Source organism: Enhydra lutris, unplaced genomic scaffold, assembly GCF_002288905.1.
Source record: "Enhydra lutris kenyoni isolate GAN:26980312 unplaced genomic scaffold, ASM228890v2 scaffoldscaffold3, whole genome shotgun sequence".
Taxonomy (NCBI): domain Eukaryota; kingdom Metazoa; phylum Chordata; class Mammalia; order Carnivora; family Mustelidae; genus Enhydra; species Enhydra lutris.
In genome coordinates, this window is record NW_019154087.1 from 83,588,849 (window position 1) to 83,613,337 (window position 24,489).

Here is a 24,489-nt window from a genome sequence, read left to right on the forward strand (position 1 = left end):
TGACAGCCACATAAAGTTCACTTCATAGCTATAAACTGTGAGAAATATCCACCGTCACCTCTTTGAAGAATTATTATTTAGACATTTTGTTTTGTTGTTCTTCGTGTTGTTAAAATTGAGGTTCGGGGATTCAATACATTGTAAAAGCCCTTGTAACTTAAAATTATAAAGTGTTATAATCATTTTTAGTTATTCAATTGTCTCTTGAATTACTCAAATATAACAAGTATGATCAGACCTCAGGCTTTTTTTTTTTTTTTTTTGTATGCTGTTCTCTCTGCTTAGAACATTCTTTCTCCAGACATCCATAAAATCATGTCTTCATATTATTTAATCCTCAGAGAGATCTTCCCTGACCAAACTAAGATAGAAGCTACAATCACTTTCTCTTTCTTTAAGTAATAATAATTGCTCACAGAAACAAATCACACTGTTGAAAACATCAGAGTGTGTGTGTGTGTGTGTGTGTGTGCGCGTATGTGTGTGTTGTCTCTCTATACTGGTGTGTGGTCTTGGTCCCTTTTCTGTAGTGCTCTATGCTCATTGCCTAACAGAATGTGTCTGACAGAGAAGATGCTCATTAACTCTATAGAATGAATGGATGCTTCTTCCAGCTGTCTCTTCCTCTATGTACACTGAGATAATGTCATATCAACTTCCTACTTTGATGAATTCTAGGTAAAATAAAATTATGCCTATTCATTCATTCTTAGTTCATCATTTGATTATTGGGGTGCACAGCAGCCCAGCTTCAGCTATGGAATTCTGCCAATATCTGTTGTACAGCTTAGGGCATTCTCTTTGGGAGGCTGAAAGTTTACACCAGAGTTATTGCTGGTATTTCCGAATTTGTACACAATCATGAGGCACTGATACCATTATCTCTAATCAGTGTAATAACTTTAATATATTATCTAAATATCAAATGAAGGTAAATATTCCAGATATAATAAGGTGAAAGTTTTCTTATATGCTTTATATTTTAAAAATCTATCAGTGGTTAAAATATAAATATATGTATGTATTATTGCAGAAAGAAAAGACTTTAATGATTGTGGGGGCACTTGTGTGGCTCAGTTAAGTTTCTGCCTTCAGCTCAAGTCATTCCACTTCCTCTGCCTGCCACTTCCCCTGATTGTTCTCCCTCTTTCTCTCTCTGTCAAATAAATAGATAAAATCTTTTTAAAAATTAATGATTGTGAAAACTGTTAACCTTATATATAAGAATAATTATTTACAAACTTCTAAGTATATTTCAAGAACGAATAGAATAATATATTTACAGCTAATTTAAGAGTGCTAGATAACTCATGCAGAAATAGCTAACATTATGGAAAACATGTTCTACACTGAACAATATTTATGAGAAATCTAAATAATAGTAATTGGCAGAAAAACAGAGATAAGTTCTTGTCATAATTCTAATAATTTGAGCACTTCTCACATTAATCAAAATAACCTTTAAGAATTTTTTTAGTCCATTTAGGCTCTAAAACTTATTTTAAAGACATCCCATTTATGAATTTTCACACCTATGAAGATGGATCAAATGCCAAAATTTCATGAGAAGGGAAATTTTCAAAATCTTGTCCAAAACTCTTAGTAAATTACTTTGATCCAAAGCAATAAAGAATATGAAGAGCATAAAGAAGAAAAATATTAGAAGAAAATAAAGTTACCTCAATACCATTATTTTCCATTAATCAAATTTTAAAACAACAAATATTACAAAATTCATTGAAAAAGATATTCTCTTATGGTTCTGATTCTAGGAAAGGAAAAGCTAACAAAATAGTCAACAAGCCTGAGATAGATACCATTTTCAAACTGAAAGTTTTATAGCTCATTGGAATAACAATGAATTTTGGTAGGCCTCTGCTCTGCTTGCTTACTGAGAGATTTTTGGATTCCGCGTAGTTAACAGTGTGAATTTCCCCAAAGAAATATTCATAGAATAGAAAATAAATTTTAGAATAATATAATGGGGTTGATGTTTACAAGAAAACAAATGGGATGTAGGCTTTAAGTAATTAAGAAGTTTCAAGTACACATTGCTTTGTTACCACCCATCACCTGCATATTCAGAAAGCAATTATGGCACAGGATGAAGGAAAGAAAGAAAGAAAGAAAGAAAGAAAGAAAGAAAGAAAGAAATATGTGGCTTTAGCAAAATATATTGGGGATGTTTACAACCTCTTTTTTCTAGCCAAAGACAAACTGTATGACACATAATAGATTTGAGTCCTGCTCCATCATGTATCCATGAAAAATAATCAAGCAAAATGAACCACAACAATTATAGGCCTGAAAGACATCTTGAATAAAAGAAAGGCTTAATAATTTATTTACAGATAATTACAACAACCTAGAGGGACCTATTAAATCAGTTTCTTACAGAAAATGTAGTAAGCTCAATGAAAACTGCTAAAGAAGTAACCAAACGGAAGTGTCTGAAAAGTGCATGAATTTTTTACATTCCATCTGCTGCAAAGATTGTACTATTATTCTACTCAGGTAACACACTAAAATTAATATTAAATAAAATCTGATATACATTGCTTTTATCTCTGTGTTTCTGGATCTATGGTTTAGGGTAGTTTTTTTCCCCATGATTGTGCAAAACAGCAAGTAAATGCAAAAATGTTGAAAATAAAATATATGAGTGATGGTAAGAATCTTAAGCCTGCTTTTGGAAACTATTCAGAACATGTTTTCAAATATTATATAAAGCTTGATTTATGACATTGCTTCAAAGAAATTACATCACATAATGCAACTTAAGTTCAGAAAAGAAAGGATGAAAGTCTTAATAATTTGGTGATGGCATCACCATCAGGTGGACATTCTAACAGCAGAAAGAGTAAAAAATAATCTTGCTTAACCACCAGTTTCAGTTAAAAATAACCGTGTATCGGGCACCTGGGTGGCTCAGTGGGTTAAAGCCTCTGCCTTCAGCTCAGGTCATGATCCCAGGGTCCTGGAATCGAGCCCTGCATCGGGCTCTCTGCTTGGTGGGGAGCCTGCTCCCCTTCCTCTCTCTGCCTGCCTCTCTGCCTACTTATGGTCTCTGTCAAATAAATAAATAAAATCTTTAAAAAAAAAATAACCGTGTATCGAGTATAGCGATTGTGCAGTAGAGTGACAGCAGCAACTTTATAGATTAAGATACTGGGAAATAATTGTTCTCTCCACCAATGTGAACCTTATAAAATTTGGCTATTCTACACTAATGTAAAAATTGTAAAAATAATCATTAATTTTGGGTAAAATGCTAAATTCTTATATCATGAATTCCCTTCTATGAAAGTAATATTTGCCTTTGGTTGAGTATTGATTCTTAGCATCGGTGCATTCAGTCTCAAAAGATAGGTTCAGAGCTCTTGTCATATATCAGACTTTCTAGAAACAATGGATAAAGCTGAGGCCATGCCCCTATCCCTGTAATGCTTACATTTCAATGAGAGATAGGAAAGAAACAGAAGTATGCTATATTCCCAAAGTGTTGTGACAAAAATGGAGCAAGGTAAGGAGTGGGTAAGAGAAAAGTTGTTTTATTTTATTTATTTTTTAAATTATTGTATTTTTTATTATGTGATGTTTGTCATCATACAGTACCTCATTAGTTTTTAATGTAGTGTTCCAAAATTCATTGTTTATGTATAACACCCAGTGCTCCATGCAATATGAAAAGTTATTTTATATAGGGTGGCTTAGAGAAGGCTACATAAATAACTGGAAAAGGAGTATTCTTAGCAATATGTACAATCAATGCAAGACCTAAGGCAAGAACATGAGTAATGTTTTTAGAAAGCAAAGAGGAATAGAATACCAAATGAGAGAATAAAGAACTAATGGTAGGAGACAGAGTGGGAGGAAAAAAAATGTAAGGACTTTGTAACTTTTACCAAGGGTCATGAACAATCTTCACAGAGATTAACAGGAAGGTTAAACTATTTGACTTATATTGTCATGTGGAATATAGGCATTCCGGTGGGATATTGGAGATGCAAAGGAGAACACTAGGACTACTGAAAAAAACTAAGACTACTGAAAAAAAAAAAAAAACCCACTGGAAAAAAACCACCAAGACTACCAGGAAAAAAAAAAAAGATTGTGGTGGTTAGTCCAGAGAGGCAGCAGAACAAGTGGTGGTAAGTGATCAGATGCAGAATGTATTTTGAACATAATGAAAAAATTGAACTTAAAAAGCATGACTCATGGTGTGTTATAAAAAACAATTACATTTCATCTTCCATCATCTATTTAAAATGGAGGAAAACTTGGACATCCCCATAACTTTCCTATAATCTGTCTCACAATTCACTTTTGTGATTCCAACACTTTAAAGTCTTAGCACACCCCTTATCTTTCATTTTGTGTCTTATGAATGTAAAACAGTGGAGGCACATTGATTGATTTAATATGATAGGGAAGATAAAGAATACAAAATCAAACATTGCTCCTAGGTACTTTTAACTTTTAAAAGTGGGTGAAAACTGCCCCAAATGGGAAAGGCTTAGGGAGGAGCAGGTTGGTAGGGAGGTGAGTCTAAAGCAAAAGTTTAGGACTTCTACTTTCACTGAAGATGTAAAACCCTGCAAAGAATGTTACTCTCAAGCTATCAGTGATAAAAGCTGAATACTACCATTTTCTTGAGCCCATCAGTGAGCTGAAGTCTCACGGCGACAGAATAACTTATATGTCAAAAAGAAACCTGCTTATGGAGAGACAAGATACAAATCTATCACCTCTAACAGCATCGGAGAAAGAGGGGGCCACCATACAAGTGAATAAGATGAAATTAGTTAAATTGTTAATGAATTGCCAAGGTCTAAGTATGGGCTAAGTAAGTTTGGAATAACTGGAGGCCCCAGACACAAAAAGAGTTCATATTCATCCTGAGTCCCTGCACACAGACCTCCCCTGGGTGCTCATGAGAAAGAGGTTAAATTGTGTCTCCAAGAGAAATACGTTGAAATCTTCATTCTCAGTACCTTAGAAATGAGACCCTGTTTGGATCTGGGGGTTGTTACAGATGTAATTCGTTAGGATGAGATCAGACTGGAATGGATGGGCCCTCAATCCAATGACTAGTTTCCTCAGGAAGAGAGGGAAGATGAACAGAGAACACCAGGTAACAACAGAGGCAGGAATCGCTGCAAGTGAAGGAAGGCTAAGGACGGACAGCAATGACCAGATGCCCGAAAGAGGCAAGGAAGGATTCCAGCCAGTCTCAGAGGGAGCATAGCTCTGCTGACACCTTGGGTTACCCTTCTCATGTTTTAAGCCACTTGATTTGTGGTACATGGCTACAGAAGCCCTAGGAAACCAATAGAGGGGCAGGGCAGGGAACCAAAGAATCCTTGGTGACACAGGCATGTAGAGATGATAGGTGCCTGCTGGGGAGGAAGGAGTGTAGAAATTTCTATCTGTTTCCCCAGACCTTCCTCTCTTCTTATGAGTTCAGGGAGTTGGGGTTTGATTAAGGAAAAACACAACCATGAGGTGATAGCATAAGTTAGTATGAGGAGGGAACTTCCCTTGTAGCATGAGACCTTCCAGAGACAATGAATGGCATGGGATCACCCCTCAGAAGGAGAACTGGGGAGACAGGGAGGGAGATTGCGTCTAGGATGATGAGGAATCTCTGGGTCAGAGAATTCCACAGCTTGGGGAGTTTTATAGTTCCAAGGTCTGTTTTATCTGTGTCTAGCAGATGTTGGTTGCAGTTTCATGGACTATGCAAAAGCAGGTTCTAAATGGCTAAAAATATGCTTATTTGGGTTATAGGTAAAGCAATTGGATCAGTAAAAATTTGAGTTTAGCTCTGGTAGGCTTTTGAGATAGTGATCCCAGCCTGGCGTGAAGTAATCATGGGAACAGTATATAGAGACCACTTGGGGGCACATTTATATAACAAACTATCTCTTAATACCACGTTGTTTTATAGTCCACGTTGTATTTTATTTCATAAAGCCTGAGTTTGGAGCCAGCCATGAAGTATTTTAATGATCCAGAATTCTGTAAGTCTACAAATTAGGATTTCAAAGTCTGTTTGCAGCTGGTCTGCCCATTCAGTGATGGAAATCTGAAGAGTAGATTGGAAAAAAAGACTTTGATTTGTTTAATCATCTAGCAATAGAGTAACATTATGGCCCTTTTGGTACATGTCTCTGGCTCTCTGTAAAATGTGGCAAGAGTTATCTACAGGCAGATATATTATCAAATGCACAAAATATCCCTCTCCATCTTTATCAGTAAGTAATGTAAGGCTACGTTGTTATTTAACACCATGGGCCCTAAAGTACGATAAGATTCAGCCATGAGTTCCAGTTCTTGGCCGATTTGTTTAATTTGTGTGGACAGCAGATGGGACATGGCTATCTGAACTTCTTTTCTTCTTTTAAGTCCAGGGTGTCTATCTCCTTTTAATGTTTTAGCATTAGCCATCATTGCCTATAAAATAATTTGTTTCTTAGAAGCCCCCTTAGAATAAATGACTAGATGGATGCAGGACTCACTTTAGCCTTCTTGGATATGCCCAGTCATCATGCTACAACACCATCTGTTGCCTGATAAGCTCACTCCAAAATCCTCAACTGGTGGGGAATATCTTTAGTCTCAGTTAACATTTTCCTTTGACTATCTGTCCAGGTCATTATGAAACCTAATGTAGGCTGAGTGGATTTCAAAGCCATAAAAATTCATATCAGCAAGATAGATGGACCTGCATCTAAAGTCATCTTTGTGGGTCAGCCCACCTTCTGAACTAATTGTGCAAGATTCTTTAGTAAGAACACCACATTTTTTTTTACACCCAATACTATAACATCTGATTGTTAAAATTCAGACCCTGTTAGATGGAGCTTACTCTCCACCAGATACAGTCTACATAGCCAGGTAGCCCCCCTTTATTTATTTATTTCCTGATTCAGCTCCTTAAGGAGAGATTGGGCACCAGGGTAAGAGACAGAGGCTGTGTGTCCTCCTCCAAGCTAGAACATTCCCCTCCATCTTGGCCCTTTACTTTTGTCTTTTCAGTCTTTAGTATGCTGTGCATGGTTACTGACATAGCAGAGGGTAAATTATCCCCAGACACTGTCAGGGTGACACTGTGTTGCTTTTTCATCTAAAGATCACCAGTACTTTTTCGAACAGTCTTGCCACCCTTATCATCTCTGCTAGGACTTTGGGCTCCTACCTCTTCCGAGTGGCTTCCTGTGACAAGCTGCCACAAGCAAGGTGTAGTACATGTCTTATGGTTTGAACCATTCAGCAGAACAACTATCCCTTTGGAGTCCTGGGATAGACAGGGATATAAATTTCCCTGTCTATATTCACTTACACTTAAAGTAACACTTTAGCTAGCTCAGCCCAAGTGTTAGGGCCAGGTGTCCACATCCTTGTGCAGAGAAGCTATAATGATGACATCATGACAGCATAACTAAATATCACAGAGGCTTGCAAAGGCTACTCTTCCAACCATATTTAGGAGACTGGCTTCAGCTTCTATCTGTACCTTATTGACTTGTTTACCTACATATGAGTCCCCAGGAATGAGAACATCCTCTCATTTCAGAGTACCCCAAATCTCTGACTTGGCTATGAGGAATTCCTGCCACCATAGCCTATAATGGGGTGACTGATGGTCCATCCTTGCTCTACTGGCCTGCAATCTCCCCTTTCCTATTCAATGCCGACAAGTCTTAGAACATCTAGCACCTGCCCAGTGGGGAACCTATGCAGGAGGCCTGACCACTTTCCCTAGACAATTCATTGCTTCTGTTCCCATCCCCAGTCAGTTTTTATAATGTGGGTTCACTCAAATACTGGTGTTACTGCTTGGTCAGGCTAATAAGGCACAAGAGGAGACCATAAACAATATAGAGTATAACACACCACACTAACACATAAGGATCCCAAATTTGGAGCCCTAATAGCTTAAGGATCTCCAGGATCAGCTTGCCAAGTGGTTGTTTTACTGACTTGTCATATACCATATGAATTCCTTGATCATCACTAAAAATGACTTGGTCCACATTCCCACTTGTAGTGAGTTTATCAGGGGCTGATTAAGGAGAAGTATATGATTACAAGGTAACTGACAAACAATTAGCTTTATTTAGTTGGCTTCTTGATAGATCTTAATGTGGTAAGGTTGGGTTAGTACCTCACAGTGTGAGAGCTTCCAGAGACAATGGCCTAGGACCACCACTTAGAAGAGGAAAAGGGCAAGGAAATTCTTGAGAGAGGGGAAAATTAGTGAGGAGACCTATGGGTGATATCATTGAGCAGCACACTGGAGAGTCTGTGGGTCAAAGAATTCCAAAGGACAGCAGTAGCTTGGCATCTTTTATAATCCCAGTGTTTGTCTTATCCATGGCTAGAAGATTTTGAATGTAATTTTGCAGGGTATGTAAAGCAGACAGGCTTTAAATCACTAAAAATATGCTGATTTGGACTGTATTTTTTAGCAGCTTCTGTAAAAATTTGAGTTTGGTCCTAGCAGACTTTTGAGCTAATGGTACCAGATTGCTGTAATGAAATAAATGACATAGAAACAATGTACAGAGGACGTCTTTTGGGGAGAAGCTAGAAACCTTTCCAACCATAGGACACATTGAAATCCTTAGAGAAAAATTGGAGAGAAATGCTAGGAGAAAGCATTGCTGCTTGGAGAAATATATAATATATATCTTATCTTATATCATATATATATATATATATATATATATATATATATATATCTTATATATATAAGATAAATCCTCTACCTCTGAAAAAAGGACAGCAAATCATTCCTGGCTTAGGATCCTACACCAATACTATGCAGAGGTCTTTTGCCAGTGGGGCAGTAACAATACATTCTCTCCATTCCAAAATCAACTACAAGTAAAGGCAGAGACTTTCTACCATAGAGAAGATTGGCAGAGACACTGAGAAATCCTTAAACCTGAGATCCAAGTACAGCAAGACTAAAGTTGAGGTAAGCCTGAGATTGGACCAGGATGACAGAGGACAGTCCTGTCCCTAGCATGAACCTAGTACTGAGTAACAAGCAATATATGTCTACTGCTAAGAGAAGAGAAGGAGCTTGAGAAGAACCCTATGTGGTTCAGACATGCAAGGATGATTGAAAACTGATGGTGAAGAAGGAGTGCTGATAAAAAATAAACAAACAAACAAAACCTCCCTGGTATTTTAGCCTCCGACCCAACCATAAGACAATAGAAAACCACTGTTAGAAAACTTTGAACTCAGTGGTACACTAGAGATAATAATAGCAACAATAATACCCAAAGATAGGTCAATTCCTGACCAAAATAAATCATACCTCCACACAAACAGTATGATAGCTAGAGTTATGCCCACTTCCAGGCATGGATACAAGTTACCCCAGTATTTACTATATCATTTTCAGGAGTCAACAAAAAATTATGAGACACAAAATGAAGTAAAAGAAAAAAATTTTTTTTAATTAAATAAAAACAAACCTCCCCCACCCCACCTCATTGTCAAGAACTAAAGCAATCAATACAACTAGATTCAAAGATGAATCAAATGCTGGGATGCTCAATCAGAGAATTTAAAAATAATTTCAATTAATATGTTGGAGGCTTAGTGGAAAATGTGGAAAACATATAAACATATGGAAAAAATCAGGAGAGAAATGACAGTCGAATGAAAATATTATAAATAAAGACACACACACACACGCACACACACACACACACACACACAATAACAGAGATAAAGAATTCTTTAGATGAGTTCCTCAGTAGATTTACTATAGGTGATAAAAGAATCAGTGACCTAGGAAGTAAGTAAATATACATTCTTTTTAAATATTCAAACTGAAACACAAAGGGAAAAAAGTGAAAAAAGACAGATCACCCAAGAGCTCTTGGATAATATTTAATGAGCAAATATACATGGAATTAATTATTTTTAATTTTATTTAATTTAATTTTAATTTTTTTTTTAAGATTTTATTTATTTATTTGACACAGAGAGAGAGATCACAAGAAGGCAGGGAGATAGGCAGAGAGAGGAGGAAGCAGGCTCTCCACAGAGCAGAAAGCCTGATGCGGGGCTCAATCCCAGGACTCTGGGATCATGACCTGAGCCGAAGGCAGAGGCTTTAACCTACTGAACCACCCAGGCGCTCCATCCTGAGTTTATTATAGGAAAGAATGAGTAAACATAATAGATATAATACTGCAGTTGGTGAACACAATTTTCATTTGAAGAAAAGGGAGACACACATATGGAATGGGAAGAAAGATGTAAAAACCTTGCAGTGTGCGATGTGAATTAGAACACCCAATGATTTAAAACAAATACATGATTTGCTCACTGGAAAGACACAGAAGCATCAACATTCCAGAAGTAATAAGCACACCTAGTACTTGTTTTCTAAATACCATTTTCACTTAAAGGAATCCAGCCTTCCTCAGAGAAATATCTTGTCTGAGATTTGGATAAGATGGACCCAGAATATTTTACTTTGCCAGAAAACAGGGTGGCATGTTTTTAAAAACACAGGAGCAGCCACTGGAAGGGATGAATAAAAAAGCACTTAAGTCCATAATAATACTGTTAAAAGGGGGAGTGAAATGTAACAATTTGAAGATCTCTATTTTGCGACACTAGTATAGTTAACTGATATGGGCAAAGATCACCAATGGATGTTAAAACCATTCCTTGAAAGGTTGTTAAAGAACAGTACATTCTTAGGTATTACCCCACAGATTACTTAATATAAAAAAGAAAGGTACCTTTTATGAGGGAGACATCTGGCAGTAACTAACAGTAACCACTGGAATCTGAATCTTATTTAATCCTTAAACCAAGCCTAAGGAAATGATGACCTGGTGTATTCTAGACTACATGCCACTGGTCTCACTCACCTTGCCCAGGGCAGTCAGTAGATGAAAGTCAATGGTCTCTCTGTACCGGTGAATTTGCAGGATCCCATCCAAGTATACCTGGTCTTTACTAAAGCAGCCTGGTTGAGAAGTATCAGTCCATCCCCTCTTGGCTCGTACACAATAATCCCATCTTGTATTGGGGTCCTTGACAAACTTTCCAATATCTTTGAAGAGTTCGCAAAAAGACATTTGGCTGGCTCGATAAACAGTGTAGTAGAGGAGGCCCGCCCTCCATAAAAAGGGGTCTTTTCTAAAAAGGACGCTGTGAATACCTGCCAGTCCTTCCTCTGTGGTATTGTTTGGCTTTAGCTCATGTTTTTTACGGCCAGTCCAACTGTTCCATGGCTGCTGAAGGTTAATACCTTGAAAATAATGTGTGCCTATTTCAAGCCTCAGCATTCCCTCCAGCCAGTGCTCACGTGCTGTGGAAACATTAATGGTCAGTGTTGGGCACCCTTTACCACTGTCATTGAAGCTCGGGAAAGCAGATCTTCAGTGAGATGAACTACAATCTCACCCAGGCAGCCTTCTTTCATCATGTACTTCCGAACATGACTCCAGATTCGAGTTTTAGATAGCAGGCTGCCACCAGTGGCCTGCTCAAACTTTTCATAACTTCCATATTTCTGTAAAGTCAGTTCCATAATATTGATGGACTGTTTAAGAAATCGGTCTGAGACATTGCTGTGTTTGGCTAACACACTTGGCAGAGATGGGTTTGCATATTCAAACTGAGGACTGTAGGTATAATCAGATTTGAAGAATCTGTTTCTCTTTCTCCAAGTTGGTGGAGAATCTTATAAGATTTTTATAAGGTAAAGATAAAATGGGCAGAAGAAATATTTGAAGAGAAAATGATCAAGAATTTTCCAAAATTAACAAAATACATTAAACAAGAATCAAAGAAGCTCAAAAAAAATGATAAATATCAAAGAGACAGACAAATAGTAAAACTGCTAAAAATCAAAGATAAATACAAAATCTTTAAATCTGTCCCTGGGAAAAAGTTATATACAAAGGAACAAATATAAGAGCAACAGCAGAAAATAGGCCATTCAAAAAGACAATGGAGTAACATTTTCCAGTACTAAAAAAATATAGCAATACAGGATCCTATAAAATATAAATAAAATATCCTTCAAAAATGAAAATGAAATAGAAAACCACTTCAGACAAGCAAAATTTTATTCTTTGTTAGCTTTATCTGAGCTATATAATATGTTTAAGAAAATTCTTCAGGCAAGGGTATGAAAACAGAAGGAATGTATAAGTGTTGGAAACAGTAAGAATGAAGTAAAAATACATCTTTTTCTTATTTTTAGTGACTAAGATGGATAATCATCTTAGTTTCATTTCATTATGTCAATTTTGAGTTTTATTAGTTACCCACATGTATGAATCAAAAAGTTAATTAGATAAACAAGCCTGAAGTTCAGGAGATAAGCCAAAACTGGAAATAATATTGTGAGATAATAGAAAATACATATATTGGTCTCTGTCCCCAATTCTTGACACAAAACTCCTAGAACCCTTATAATATTCTAAGTCATAGGAGCTCTAGGAGTATCTTTTTTTCTGATATTTGATCATTGGCCCCAGTTCCTGACACAGGGTTCTTAAATTTCTTGGTAACAGTGTCTTTTGTTCTAATGAGATTATTCTAGGTGGGCTCCTGGATGGGAGCTGGTCACCAGAAAGACCAAGCTATGATTAGAAGCCTGAAATTTTCAGCCTCCCCCCCACTCTTCAGAGGAGAGAAGGGCTAGAAATGATTGATCATGCCTGAATGATGAAGTTTCCATAAAAATCCCAAAAGTATGGGGTTAGGAGAGCTTTCTGGTTGGTGAACACATGGAAATGCTGGGAGAGTGGCATACTGGAGAGACCATGGAAGCTCCACGCCCGTTCCCAAATACCTTATCCTATGCATCTCTTCCATTTGAATATTCATCTGTAGCCCTTATCATATCCTTCTATAATAAACTGATAAATAGTAGGTAAACTGTTTTCCTGGGTTCTTTGGGCCTCTCTAACAAATTAATCAAACCTGAGGAGAGGGTCATCGGAAACCTCCAATTTATAAACAGTCAGTACAGGTAACAACCTGGATGGCAATTGGCATTTGAAGTGCATGGGGGTGGAGCACAGTCTGTGGCACTGAGCCCTTAACTGGTGGGATCTGACACTATCTCCAGAAAGATAATTTCAGAATTGATTTGAGTTGTAGAACACCCAGATGGTATTACAGAATTGCTTGGTGTGGAAAATCCCACACATACCCACATCTGATGTTAGAAATGTGAGTATGGTAATCACGTGTGAGTAGAGGGGAAACCCAGGAAGAGAACCAAGTTTTACCTGCACAGATATCATTAGCATGTAGATGACATTTAAAGCCACAAGACTAGATAAGATCATCTAGAAAGAGTATAATTTTAGAGTCCAAGCACTGAATCTTAGAGAAGTTTAACATTTGGACATAAGAAAGGGAAAATAATCCAGAAAACAAACAAACAAAAAACAAGAGAAAGGGACAGACTGTAATGAAGAAGGAAAACTTGGTAGCAACTCAAAGGTTGCTGAAAGAGACTGAAACTTGACAATTAAATTTGACAGGTGGCATGGAGGTCGCTGACAATATTGACAAATCCAGTTTAATTTGACTGATGTAGCAAAAAGAGCAGATTGCAGTGTGACTAAAGAATCTGAGGTGAGAAAACTAAGATCATCAGTGTAAATATATTTTAATTCTTGTTTCTAAAATAAATGCAGAGGAAGCATATATGTATATAATGTAATATATTATAAAGAAGTGCTACCAAGTTGATTCCATACTACATAGAAAGCAGTTGGATGGCCAATTGCAGGAATTTAAAGAAAAAAACTAATAGAAATTTAATTACTATAGTTCATTATAATAGGAAGTCAAAGGAGACAAAGGTATAACTGCCCATAAATTCCTCAAAAGGAAAGAGTACAGAATATTATTTCAGATCAGGTATCTGAAACTCAGTAACCACTCTCAAACATAGTACTTGAAAGTTTTTTTTTTTTAACTTCCAAAATATTATTTCCTAATCTGCATAATTGTGATTATAGTACCTGATTTACAGAGTTGTGAGGATTCAGTGGGATCAGACACATAAAGCAATTAGTATAGGGCTCACTGTAAATATTGAACAGTAATTTTTAATAGCGATGAGTGAACTCCAATTCCTGATTTTTTAAAAGATTTTATGTATTTATTTGACAGACAGAGATCACAAGTAGGCAGAGAGGCAAGCAGAGAGAGAGGAGAAAGCAGGCTTGATCCCAGGACTCTGGGATCATGACCTGAGCCCAAGGCAGAGGCTTTAACCTACTGAGCCACCCAGGGGCCCCTCCAATTCCTGATTTTTTAAAAAAGACTTTTTGCTTTAATATAATAAAAAATATTTTCCAGCTTTATTGAGGTATAACTAACAAATAAAATTATATATGTTTAAAGTGTACAAATTGACAATTTGACATACTTAACCTTTGCTAAGTGATTACCATAATCAGGTTATGAACACATCCATCACCTCCCATAGTGACTTCTTTTGTTTGTGTATGGTGAGGAGGTCTACTCTCTTAGAAAATGTCAAGTACATTCTGTATGCATGTACAGAAATGTTTCAAGAACACTTGTGAAAAAAGATGTTTCTAAGAATGCTATTCCCTTGCTACATTAAGAGTGTTATGTCAGTGAATGGCTATGACTGCCAATTTGTAATACATGCAGAGAAGTGTTTAAAAAACACTTTTTTTTAAAGATTTTATTTATTTATTTGAGAGAGAGACAGTGAGAGGAAGCATGAGCAAGGAGAAGGTCAGAGGGAGAAGCAGACTCCCCATGGAGCTGGGAGCCAGATGCGGGACTCGATCCCGGGACTCCGGGATCATGACCTGAGCCGAAGGCAGTCGTCCAACCAACTGAGCCACCCAGGCGTCCCTTAAAAAACACTCATAAGCAATGTTTTTGAGAATGTATTATTACCTGTAGTCACTATACAGCACATTAGATCCCCAGAATTTATTCAATATCTTATAACTGAAGGCTTGTACCCTTTGACCAGCATTTCCCATTTTCCCCATCTCCCAGCCCTTTGTAATCATTTTACTCTTTGTTTATATGAACTTGATTTCTTTTTCCCCTGGATCCTACATATAAGTAAGATCTTACAGTATTTGTCTTTATCTCTCTGGCTAATTTCACTTGTCTTGTGACCTAATATTTGATCTATCTTGGAGAATGATCTGTGCACAGTTGAGAAGAATGTATATTCTACTGCTATTAGATGGAATATTCTACAAGTCTGTTATATACATAGGGTCTTAACTATAGTTCAAGTTCTATGTTTTCTGTCTGGATCATCTATCCATTGTTGAAAGTGGGGCACTGAAATATATTATTATTATTTCATTGTTGTCTATTTCTCTGTTCAGATCTATTAGTATTTGCTTTATATACTTGGGTGTCCCAATGTTGGTACATATAATTTACAAATTTTATATCCTTTTGATGCATTGGCTCCTTTATCATTGTATAATGACCTGCTTTGTGTCTGTTATAGCTTTTGAGTTAAGTCTATTTGACTAATATAAGTATAGCTATCCCTGTTCTCTCTTGGTTTCCATTTGCACAGAATACATTTTCCATCCCTTGATTTTGAGCCTGTATGTGTTCTTAAAGCAGAAATGAGTCTGTTGCAGGCAGCATATAACTGGGTCTTATTTCATTTTGTTTTACTTTGTTTTTGTTTGTCTTTTTAATCCTTTTAGCTACTCTGTCTTTTGACTAGAGAATTTAATCCATTTAAATTTAAATTTAAAGTAATTATTGATAGGTAAGGACTTCCTAATACAATCATTTTTTGGCTTGTTTGCAGTTTCTTTCTTCCTTTGTTCCTCCTTTGCTGTATTCCTTTTGAATTGATAATTTTCAGTAGTAATAGGCATTGATTCCCTTCTTTTTATCTTTTGTGTAACTACTATAAGGTTTTGTTTTGTGGTTACTACAGGCTTCTATAAAACATGCTGTGGTTAAACAGTCCATTTTAAGCCAATAACAACTTAACTTAGGCCATATACAAAAACGCTACCCTTTTATTTTCCCCATATTATGTTTTTAATGTCACAATTTACATTTTTCTCTATGTGTCCATTAACAAATTCTTGTAGCTATAGTTATTTTTTTTTAAGATTTTATTTATTCATCCGACAGAGAGAGATCGCAAGTAGGCAGAGAGGCAGACAGAGAGAGAGAGAGAAGGAAGCAGGCTCCCCACCAAGGAGAGAGCCCGATGCGGGGCTCGATCCCAGGACCCTGGGATCATGACCTGAGCCGAAGGCAGAGGCTTTAACCCTCTGAGCCACCCAGGCGCCCTGCTATAGTTATTTTTAATGCCTTTGTCCTTTAATTTTTATACTAAAGTTAAGTGATTAACATACCATAATATTATAGTATTAGAGTGTTCTGAATTTAAATCTTTATTTACATTTACCATTGTGTTTTATATTTTCATATGTTTTCATATTACTAAATAACATCCTTTCATTTCTGCTTGAAGAACTCCTTTCAGCATTTCTTGTAAGGCAAATCAAAAGGTGATGAGGTCCCTCAGCTTTTGTTTGTTTGAGGTCTTTAGCTTGCTTTCATTTCTGAAGGACCACTTTGCCAGGTAAAGTATTCTTGGTTGGCAGTTCTTTTTTTTTTTTTTTCTTTTGACACCTAAATGTATCATCCCATTCTCTCCTGTCCTGCAAGATTTATGCTGAAAAATCTGCTAATTACCGTATGGGTGTTCCCTTGCATGTGAGGAATTTTTTTTTCTTTTATTGCTTTTGAAATTCTCTCTTTGATTTTAAACAGTTTTATTATAATGTGTCTTAAAGATCTTTTTGTGTTGAAACTTTCTGGGGATGAATGTCCAAGTCTCTTCCCAGATCTGGGAAGTTCTCAGTCATTATTTCCTTGAATAAGCTTTGTGCCACTTTCTGTCTCTTTCTCCCTCTCTTCTCATTTTGGGACTCCAATGTTACCTACATTATTCACATATTATTCACATTCTTCACATAGGCCTTTTTCACTCATCTTCATTCTTTTTCTTTGTTTTTTTCTTACTGGATAATTTCAAATGACTTGTTTTCTACCTCACAGATTCTTTTCCCTGCTTGATCAAATCTGCTGCTGATGTTCTTTTTTTTTTTTTGCATTTTTAAAAAAATTCTATTCATTGCGTTCTTCAGCTCCAGAATTTTGTTTGGTTCTTTTTTATGATTTCTATTTCACTATTAAACTCATTTTGTTCTTGTGTTGTTTTCCTGAAGCTCACCGAGCCTTTTTAAAGTAATCATTTTGATTTTTTTTAACCCACTGAGCCACCCAGGCGCCCTTCATTTTGATTTTTTTATTAAGAAAATCACAGATCACCTTTCCTTTGGGCTTGGTTACTGGAAAATTACAGTTTTCCTTTGATGGAGTCATGTTTCCTTAATTTTTCACATTACTTGAAATCTTGCATTGTCTTCACATTTAAAGAAACAGTTTCCACCTCCACTCTTTACTGACTGTTAGGGGAATCTGCAGATGGAGCATCCCTAGAGGCTCATGGGTGGACTTCCTGATGGAATCCACAAAAGGATTAGTAATATCCAAGTCTGTTTGATGCTCACTGACAACCCTGGCTGATCATCTCCCAGCCCCTCCCTGTTCCACTTATGCAGAACACCTCAGTTCCAGATAGAGCAAGATAAAAGTGGGCCTCTTTGGGCAGTGTCATGTACTACTGGAGAAGCTGGCTTCTCAATCACATGTTCACTTTCTTCCCTGGGAAAAGTCATGGCCAAGAACATCTCTCTTGGCAGTGCTGTGTGGCCTTGGGGTGGAGCAAGGCAGGCAAAGTGAAATTATTCCTCTTATCCCCTTTAATGTGTCCAAACTTGGAACTTAATTTTTTTCAGAGTATTTATTGATTGATTGATTTGCTCTAACAGTGTGCTAGAACTTCTCTGCTGGATTTCTGGACTTCCACAAAGGCACCCTCATCCCTAGATCATTGTCAAATTAGGTGTTCTTTGGAAACAAGATAGTAGAAAATTCTTTTTCTGCCATTTTGCTGAGAAATATCTTAAAATAGAGAAAACACCAAAACTTTAAGATTTAATAATTTTACTATAGTTATTTACATTATCTTAAAAGTGCCTGATAAGTGAGTAAAAGAGAAAAATAAAACAAAGTACTCTGTAGTGGGAAAGAATAGCGTCACATAACTGTAGATGATATGATTATCTATGAAGATAATGATGTACAACTAAAACCAGGATAATTTACTAGGATATTCAGAAGAAAGAAAATATCTGAAAAATAGTAGTCTTGTTATTTACCACCAATTCACTAAAGGAATATATGAGGAAACACTATTTCACTGACAATTCAAATTTTAAAATATTAAACATCCAAAAATAATAACTAAAATTATAGCTATGCATTAAATATGCAAAAAAGTACAGCATTTAGTATATAGTATGACGTTTTAGGGACATGAAATAGAATCATATACATACGACTCCCAGATGGGAAAATGCTATAAACATAGCATTCTTCACCAAATTTACACATAATTTTTTTAAAATAGGAAAAAAAATCCATGTAGAATAGATTTAATTTTATTTTTCTCTTGAGAAATTCTACACTTCTTTGGGAAAAATAAAGAGAAGATATCAGCCAGAAATATGTTAAAGAACAAGAGTCAGAAAGAAGACACTTAATATCCTCTCAGAGAGTAAAACATACTATAAACCCATGATAATAAATATATTTCAATTAGCATAGTAGCAAATAGATCAACTTATGTATGAATTTAAACATTACAAATATCATCTTCTAAAGCCATGCTGAAATGATGAATTTTAAACTAATGGAACTGGAGAAATTAGTCAATCATTGAAAGTAAATTAAATAAGAACCTTATTTTCCATGAGTGCTAATACACACCAGATGAACTTAAGACAACCATATAAATAATGGAACTATTAATTTTTAGGATAAATATAGTTATAAATCTTTCTTTCATCTTGGCTTTAGAAATTACTTTTCTTTGAGTAAACTAAAAACTAGTTTTCTAAGTTCCAAAAATGGATCTAGGAGATAATTTTTCTTCCAAATAAGTGGCTTTGATACTGGAAACATATATTCACAAGATATGAAACAATTAAATCAAGTTTTAATCTTCCCTCCTAGACTATTCTGTGGATAATAAAATGAAGGGAGATAGCAGCTTAAGATAGAGAAGAATAGAGAGCTTCATGATTCCAGCCTAAGTTGGTACACACTAATGGAGAATGATTGGACTTTTTTCTGGCTGCCTGTGTGTCACCAGCATAATTGGGTCTTGTGTTTCTAAGGAGAGAACTGCACTTCCACATGTGGATCTTAACAAATCAAACTATTTTAGCTTTGATGAAGTGCCTATCTTGTTTCCTAAAACTACTCCAGAGATCTGACCAGCTGGAGATCTCCATTCACAGGATTAACTGGGGTGGTCCCAGATCTTCTCAAGAATTACTGAGAGGACTCCCCTCTTTCTCTCTCTCTCTCTCTCACTCACTTACATTCTAATCAAAATATATTACTAAATATTCTTTTATTTAAAAAAAGATTTAATTCTAAATTCAAGTTTTTGCTTTATTAGTAACTTGGATCTATGAACTTTACATTTCATCCCTATAATGCCTATAATTTTATAATTTAATGGACTGGATTTATTTATTTATTTAATGGACTATAATTTATGGACTGGATTGATGATGATAGACAGTTTCATTATTTAAAAAAAAAAGTATTATACCACAATTTCTCCCCCCCACAATAAGGTATGCATTTGGTTACATAAATATTAGGTCAAACCACATATATAAATTAAAAGGCAAACAATTGAAAGGAGATAATTTTATCATTTAAAGTATATGAGTTAATATGAATACATTTAAAAATTTTGTTAATAAAGAGAAACAAATATCTCAATAGAAATTTTGGAAAATGTCTAAGCAGGTATTCAGAAGTGATGAAATATATATATATATATATATATATAGCTATAGAAATATATATAACAGTTAACATATGAATTATAAAGTCTCATTCTTGCTAGAAATTTAAATATAAATTAAAATAATACTAATTATGAGATTTTTAAATAAAATAACAAACTTGTATAAATGGGAATTTTTAATGTAATGTGAAAACTGTAAACAGGCACAATATTTACAAGGATAATTTGGCAGTACAGAATAATTAAAAGCACCTACTGATTGATACTATGCACCCTTTTAAGCTAGTAACTGTATTAGTTTTATAATCTGCATAATTCTGGGGGATACTAGTACAGATGATATACAAATGAGAAAAATGAGAGTTAGAGACATAGCAAGGGACAGAGCCAGAGCTAGAATTCTAACTGAGACAGCCTACTTGCCAGTCCAATTTAAAATTACTATCTTATTGCCCTGATGGAAGACTTTAAAATAGACATAACCCTGACATACAAACTTATGCTAAAAATAGATCCTAAGGAAATAATCAATGTCCACAAAAATTTAATTATTAAGTTATCCTAGCAACATTGTCTGCAATTGCAGAAAATTAAAAACGTAAAAAAAAAAGATTATCTGAATAAACTAAGGCCAATAAATATAAATTATGGAGTTATAAAAATAATTTTATGGAAGACCATGAGATGATGTAAAAATGTACAATATACATTATTTAGTAAAAACAGAAGGTCAAAAAATAGTGTACATTATAGTACTGTTGAAAAATCTGGGTTCATAAATATCAAAGCAATGATAATTATTGCCTTTGATTAACATAATTTCTTTACTTTTGTCTGTATCTACATTTCTGTAACATCATGATAAAAAAATAAATCTTTTACAACAAAAACTATGTGTGAATATATTTAATCTCTATGTTGATTAAAGTTACTGTTTCTAAGAAAAAAATGAAAAGATTCAAAATGATATCTTTATATTTGATTATATAAAAATGTAAAATATCTGAATGCTGAAGTCACCGTTAAGATGATTAAAGACATCTGCGAAGAGTGATAGTATGATCTCCCTGATATGAGGGAGAGGAGATGCAACATGGGGGGTTAAGGGGGTAGGAGAAGAGTAAATGAAACAAGATGGGATTGGGAGGGAGACAAACCATAAATGACTCTTAATCTCACAAAACAAACTGAGGGTTGATGGGGGGAGGGGGGTTGGGAGGGGGGGGGTGGGGTTATGGACATTGGGGAGGGTATGTGCTATGGTGAGTGCTGTGAAGTGTGTAAACCTGGTGATTCACAGACCTGTACCCCTGGGGATAAAAATATATTATATGTGGGGCGCCTGGGTGGCTCAGTGGTTAAAGCCTCTGCCTTCGGCTCAGGTCATGATCTCAGGGTCCTGGGATCAAGTCCCACATCGGGCTCTCTGCTCAGCAGGGAGCCTGCCTCCTCCTCCTGTCTCTCTCTGCCTGCCTCTCTGCCCACTTGTGATCTGTCAAAAAAAAAAAATCTAAAAAATAAATATATATATATATATTATATGTTTATAAAAAATAAAATTTAAAAAAAAGATGATTAAAGACAAATGAAAAATGTGAAAAATAAATCATTTTCATCACTTGTTGACCAAAATATTTAATGTTTTTTAATATTTAATATTTTTAATATATTAAAAGTTCCTGTAAATCACTAAGAAAAAAGTAGAGCAACAGGCTGGCAAGAGATTAATTAAAACAAAAGAGACATACGAATAATCAAAAACACATTAATGTATGTTCAGGTTCAGTGATGATCGTAATAATTCATTCCAGTTGGATATTGAGTATGTGTTACTTGTGGCTGAAATAATTCTAACTGATAAAACTATATAGTGTGAGGTGGGTCTATGTGTGTTTATATGGGGGTAGAAATGGAGTGAAAGAACAGTAGGTTCTATCGGCCCTTTCTCCAAAATACATTCTCAACATCTGTATTTGAGCTCATTTCTAATGTTAGTCTGATATTGCTCTGCTTTGTTTCTTCTGAAGCACTTATCCATAATCAGGAAAAACAATATTTCGAAGGAGGTGAATTATTTATTTGTTTATTGTCTGTATTTAGCAGAAAGATTGTGTAGTCTCAGGTCTTGTTTGTCTTATTCACAGCTATATGCCCATCACCTTGAAATCTGCCTAAAACAGTAGAAGTTGTGTAGAGATTTTAGAATTTATGACTAAATTAGTAAATGAGTTATGAATAGAGGAAAAATGTCGTCATTAAAGTGAAATTTAAGAGAAAAATCAGAACACATCCCCATTTTACTTCACTGACAATTTGTATCTGATCTATTTAAAGGTCTTTCCAAAGTACTATAATTTTCAAAGTAGAATCAAGTATAGTTTTGATTAAGCTTTAAGAATCAGAGGTCTAGTGGCACCTGGGTGGCTCAGTCAGTTAAGGCTTTGGCTCAGGTCATGACCCAGAGGTCATAGGATCAAGCCTAGTGTCCGGTTCCCTTCTCAATAGGGAGTCTGCTTCTCCCACTCCTTCTGCTACCCTTTCACTTGTGCTTGCTCTCTTTCTCTCTCTCTTTATTCATTCAAGTAAATGAATAAAAATCTTAAAAGAAAAGAATCAGAGTTCTAAGTCAATCTCATATAATTCAATCCATATCTTTTCTTGTTCATGAGTTAAATGCTTGAGAAAGGTCAATATCAGGCCAATATACCTTACGTGAGTCTAACAGGAATTCTTTACAAGGTAATTGAGGATTTAACATTGATCATTCAAAGAATAGCTCCTGTATGAATTATACTCAGAATTTTTAAGAAAAAAAATGAGCATCTATTTTAGATTGTCTCAAAAATTACTTCTACTCCAATTTAAAGGAAATAAAATTTCTTTTTAAAAGAGAGATACTGGGGCGCCTGGGTGGCTCAGTGGGTTAAGCCTCTGCCATCAGCTCAGGTCATGATCTCAGGGTTCTGGGATCGAGCCTCACATCGGGCTCTCTGCTCAGCAGGGAGCCTGCTTCCCCCCCACCCCGACTCTCTCTCTGCCTGCCTCTCTGCCTCCTTGTGATCTCTATCTCTCTGTCAAATAAATAAATAAAATCTTAAAAGAGAGATACTATTGAAGAGATTTGTACGCTCATGTTCATATCAACATCAGTTACCATAACCAAAATGTGGAAACAATTCAAGTGTCAATTAACAGATGAATAGATAACAAATTGTGGTTTATACATACAATGGCATATTATTCAGCTTTTAAAAAGGAAGAGAATTCTGACACATGCAACAGCATGGGTAAACTTTGGAGACATGGTGCTAAGTGAAATGAGTCAAACACAAAAATCAATACTGCATTATTCCACTTATATGAAGTACCTAAAGTAGTCAAATCCATGAGACAGCAGAACGGTTGTTCCCATGGGCTAGGGAGACAGGGGATGAGGAGCTATTATTTAATGGGAAATAGTTTGAGTTTTGCAAGATGAAAAGTGTTCTGGAGATTGGTTGCACAGCAATGTGAATGTACTTTAACTCTACTGAACTGCACATTTAAAAATGTTATGATGGTAAACTTTATGTTATGTGTATTTTACCACAATTAAATTTTTTTTAATGAGATTGGCTATACTTCCAATTGAACTAAGTTTCTTCCTGAAGACGAGATAATAAAAAGTAAGCAAATTGTTGAGAATCAAAGCTCAATCTTTAGAGAGATCTTTGAACAATTCTTAAGATACGAACCTTTCCAAATTGTCTTATACGGTGAACTACAATGAGGGATTGTTACATGGATCCAATTAAAAAGTAATTTGGAACCTTCAAAATACAGAAGTCAATGTCAATTTACAAAGTTTGGGAAATAGCCTTCCAGGAGCACCTCTAATCCAAACTTTAAGTCACTCACCAATTATCTCATATATATCAAAGACTACTCTAAGCATGTATTTTTGTGACAAAACTTAGATCTTCTAAATGAAATTATTACATTTGAGCTTTTCTTTTAATCAACAGGAAGCATATTTCAAAAACTAAACTTTAAAAAATGCCAAGTAGCTTCTTTTGACTTTTGCATATACACAGAAGTCATTTATTTTGACTGGCTCTGGTTATTGTTTTTGGTTTTGGCTTTTTGTGTCATAAAAGTCTTTGTCAAACTAGGGGGTGGTAGGACAGATTAGATATATTTGTATTTTATATTTTTCAGTTATATTGTGGATGGAATCAGTTTTAAAGTATCAGCAATTCAGTATTAGGAAGTCATATTACACAGATAGAAAAGAGAGCTTTATATACCCAAATGAAATTACAACTCACTTCTAACTCAAATTTACTTTTTACTTTTTTCTTTTAATTTTATTTTTTATAAACATATAATATATTTTTATCCCCAGGGGTACAGGTCTGTGAATTGCCAGGTTTACACACTTCACAGCACTCACCATAGCACATACCCTCCCCAATGTCCATAACCTCACACCTCCTCCCAACCCC

At 35.5% G+C, this 24,489-nt stretch overlaps 1 protein-coding gene across 1 annotated transcript; it reads right to left on the reverse strand.

Moving 5' to 3' along the window:
- Positions 1–6,222: 6,222 nt before the first annotated feature.
- On the reverse strand, positions 6,223–12,994 carry LOC111153231 (uncharacterized protein KIAA0895-like). The gene is given in 4 exon segments (XM_022512133.1): positions 6,223–6,456; positions 10,911–11,383; positions 11,386–11,727; positions 12,979–12,994. Coding segments are annotated over 4 exon segments (1,065 nt in total).
- Between the last annotated feature and the right edge of the window lie 11,495 nt (positions 12,995–24,489).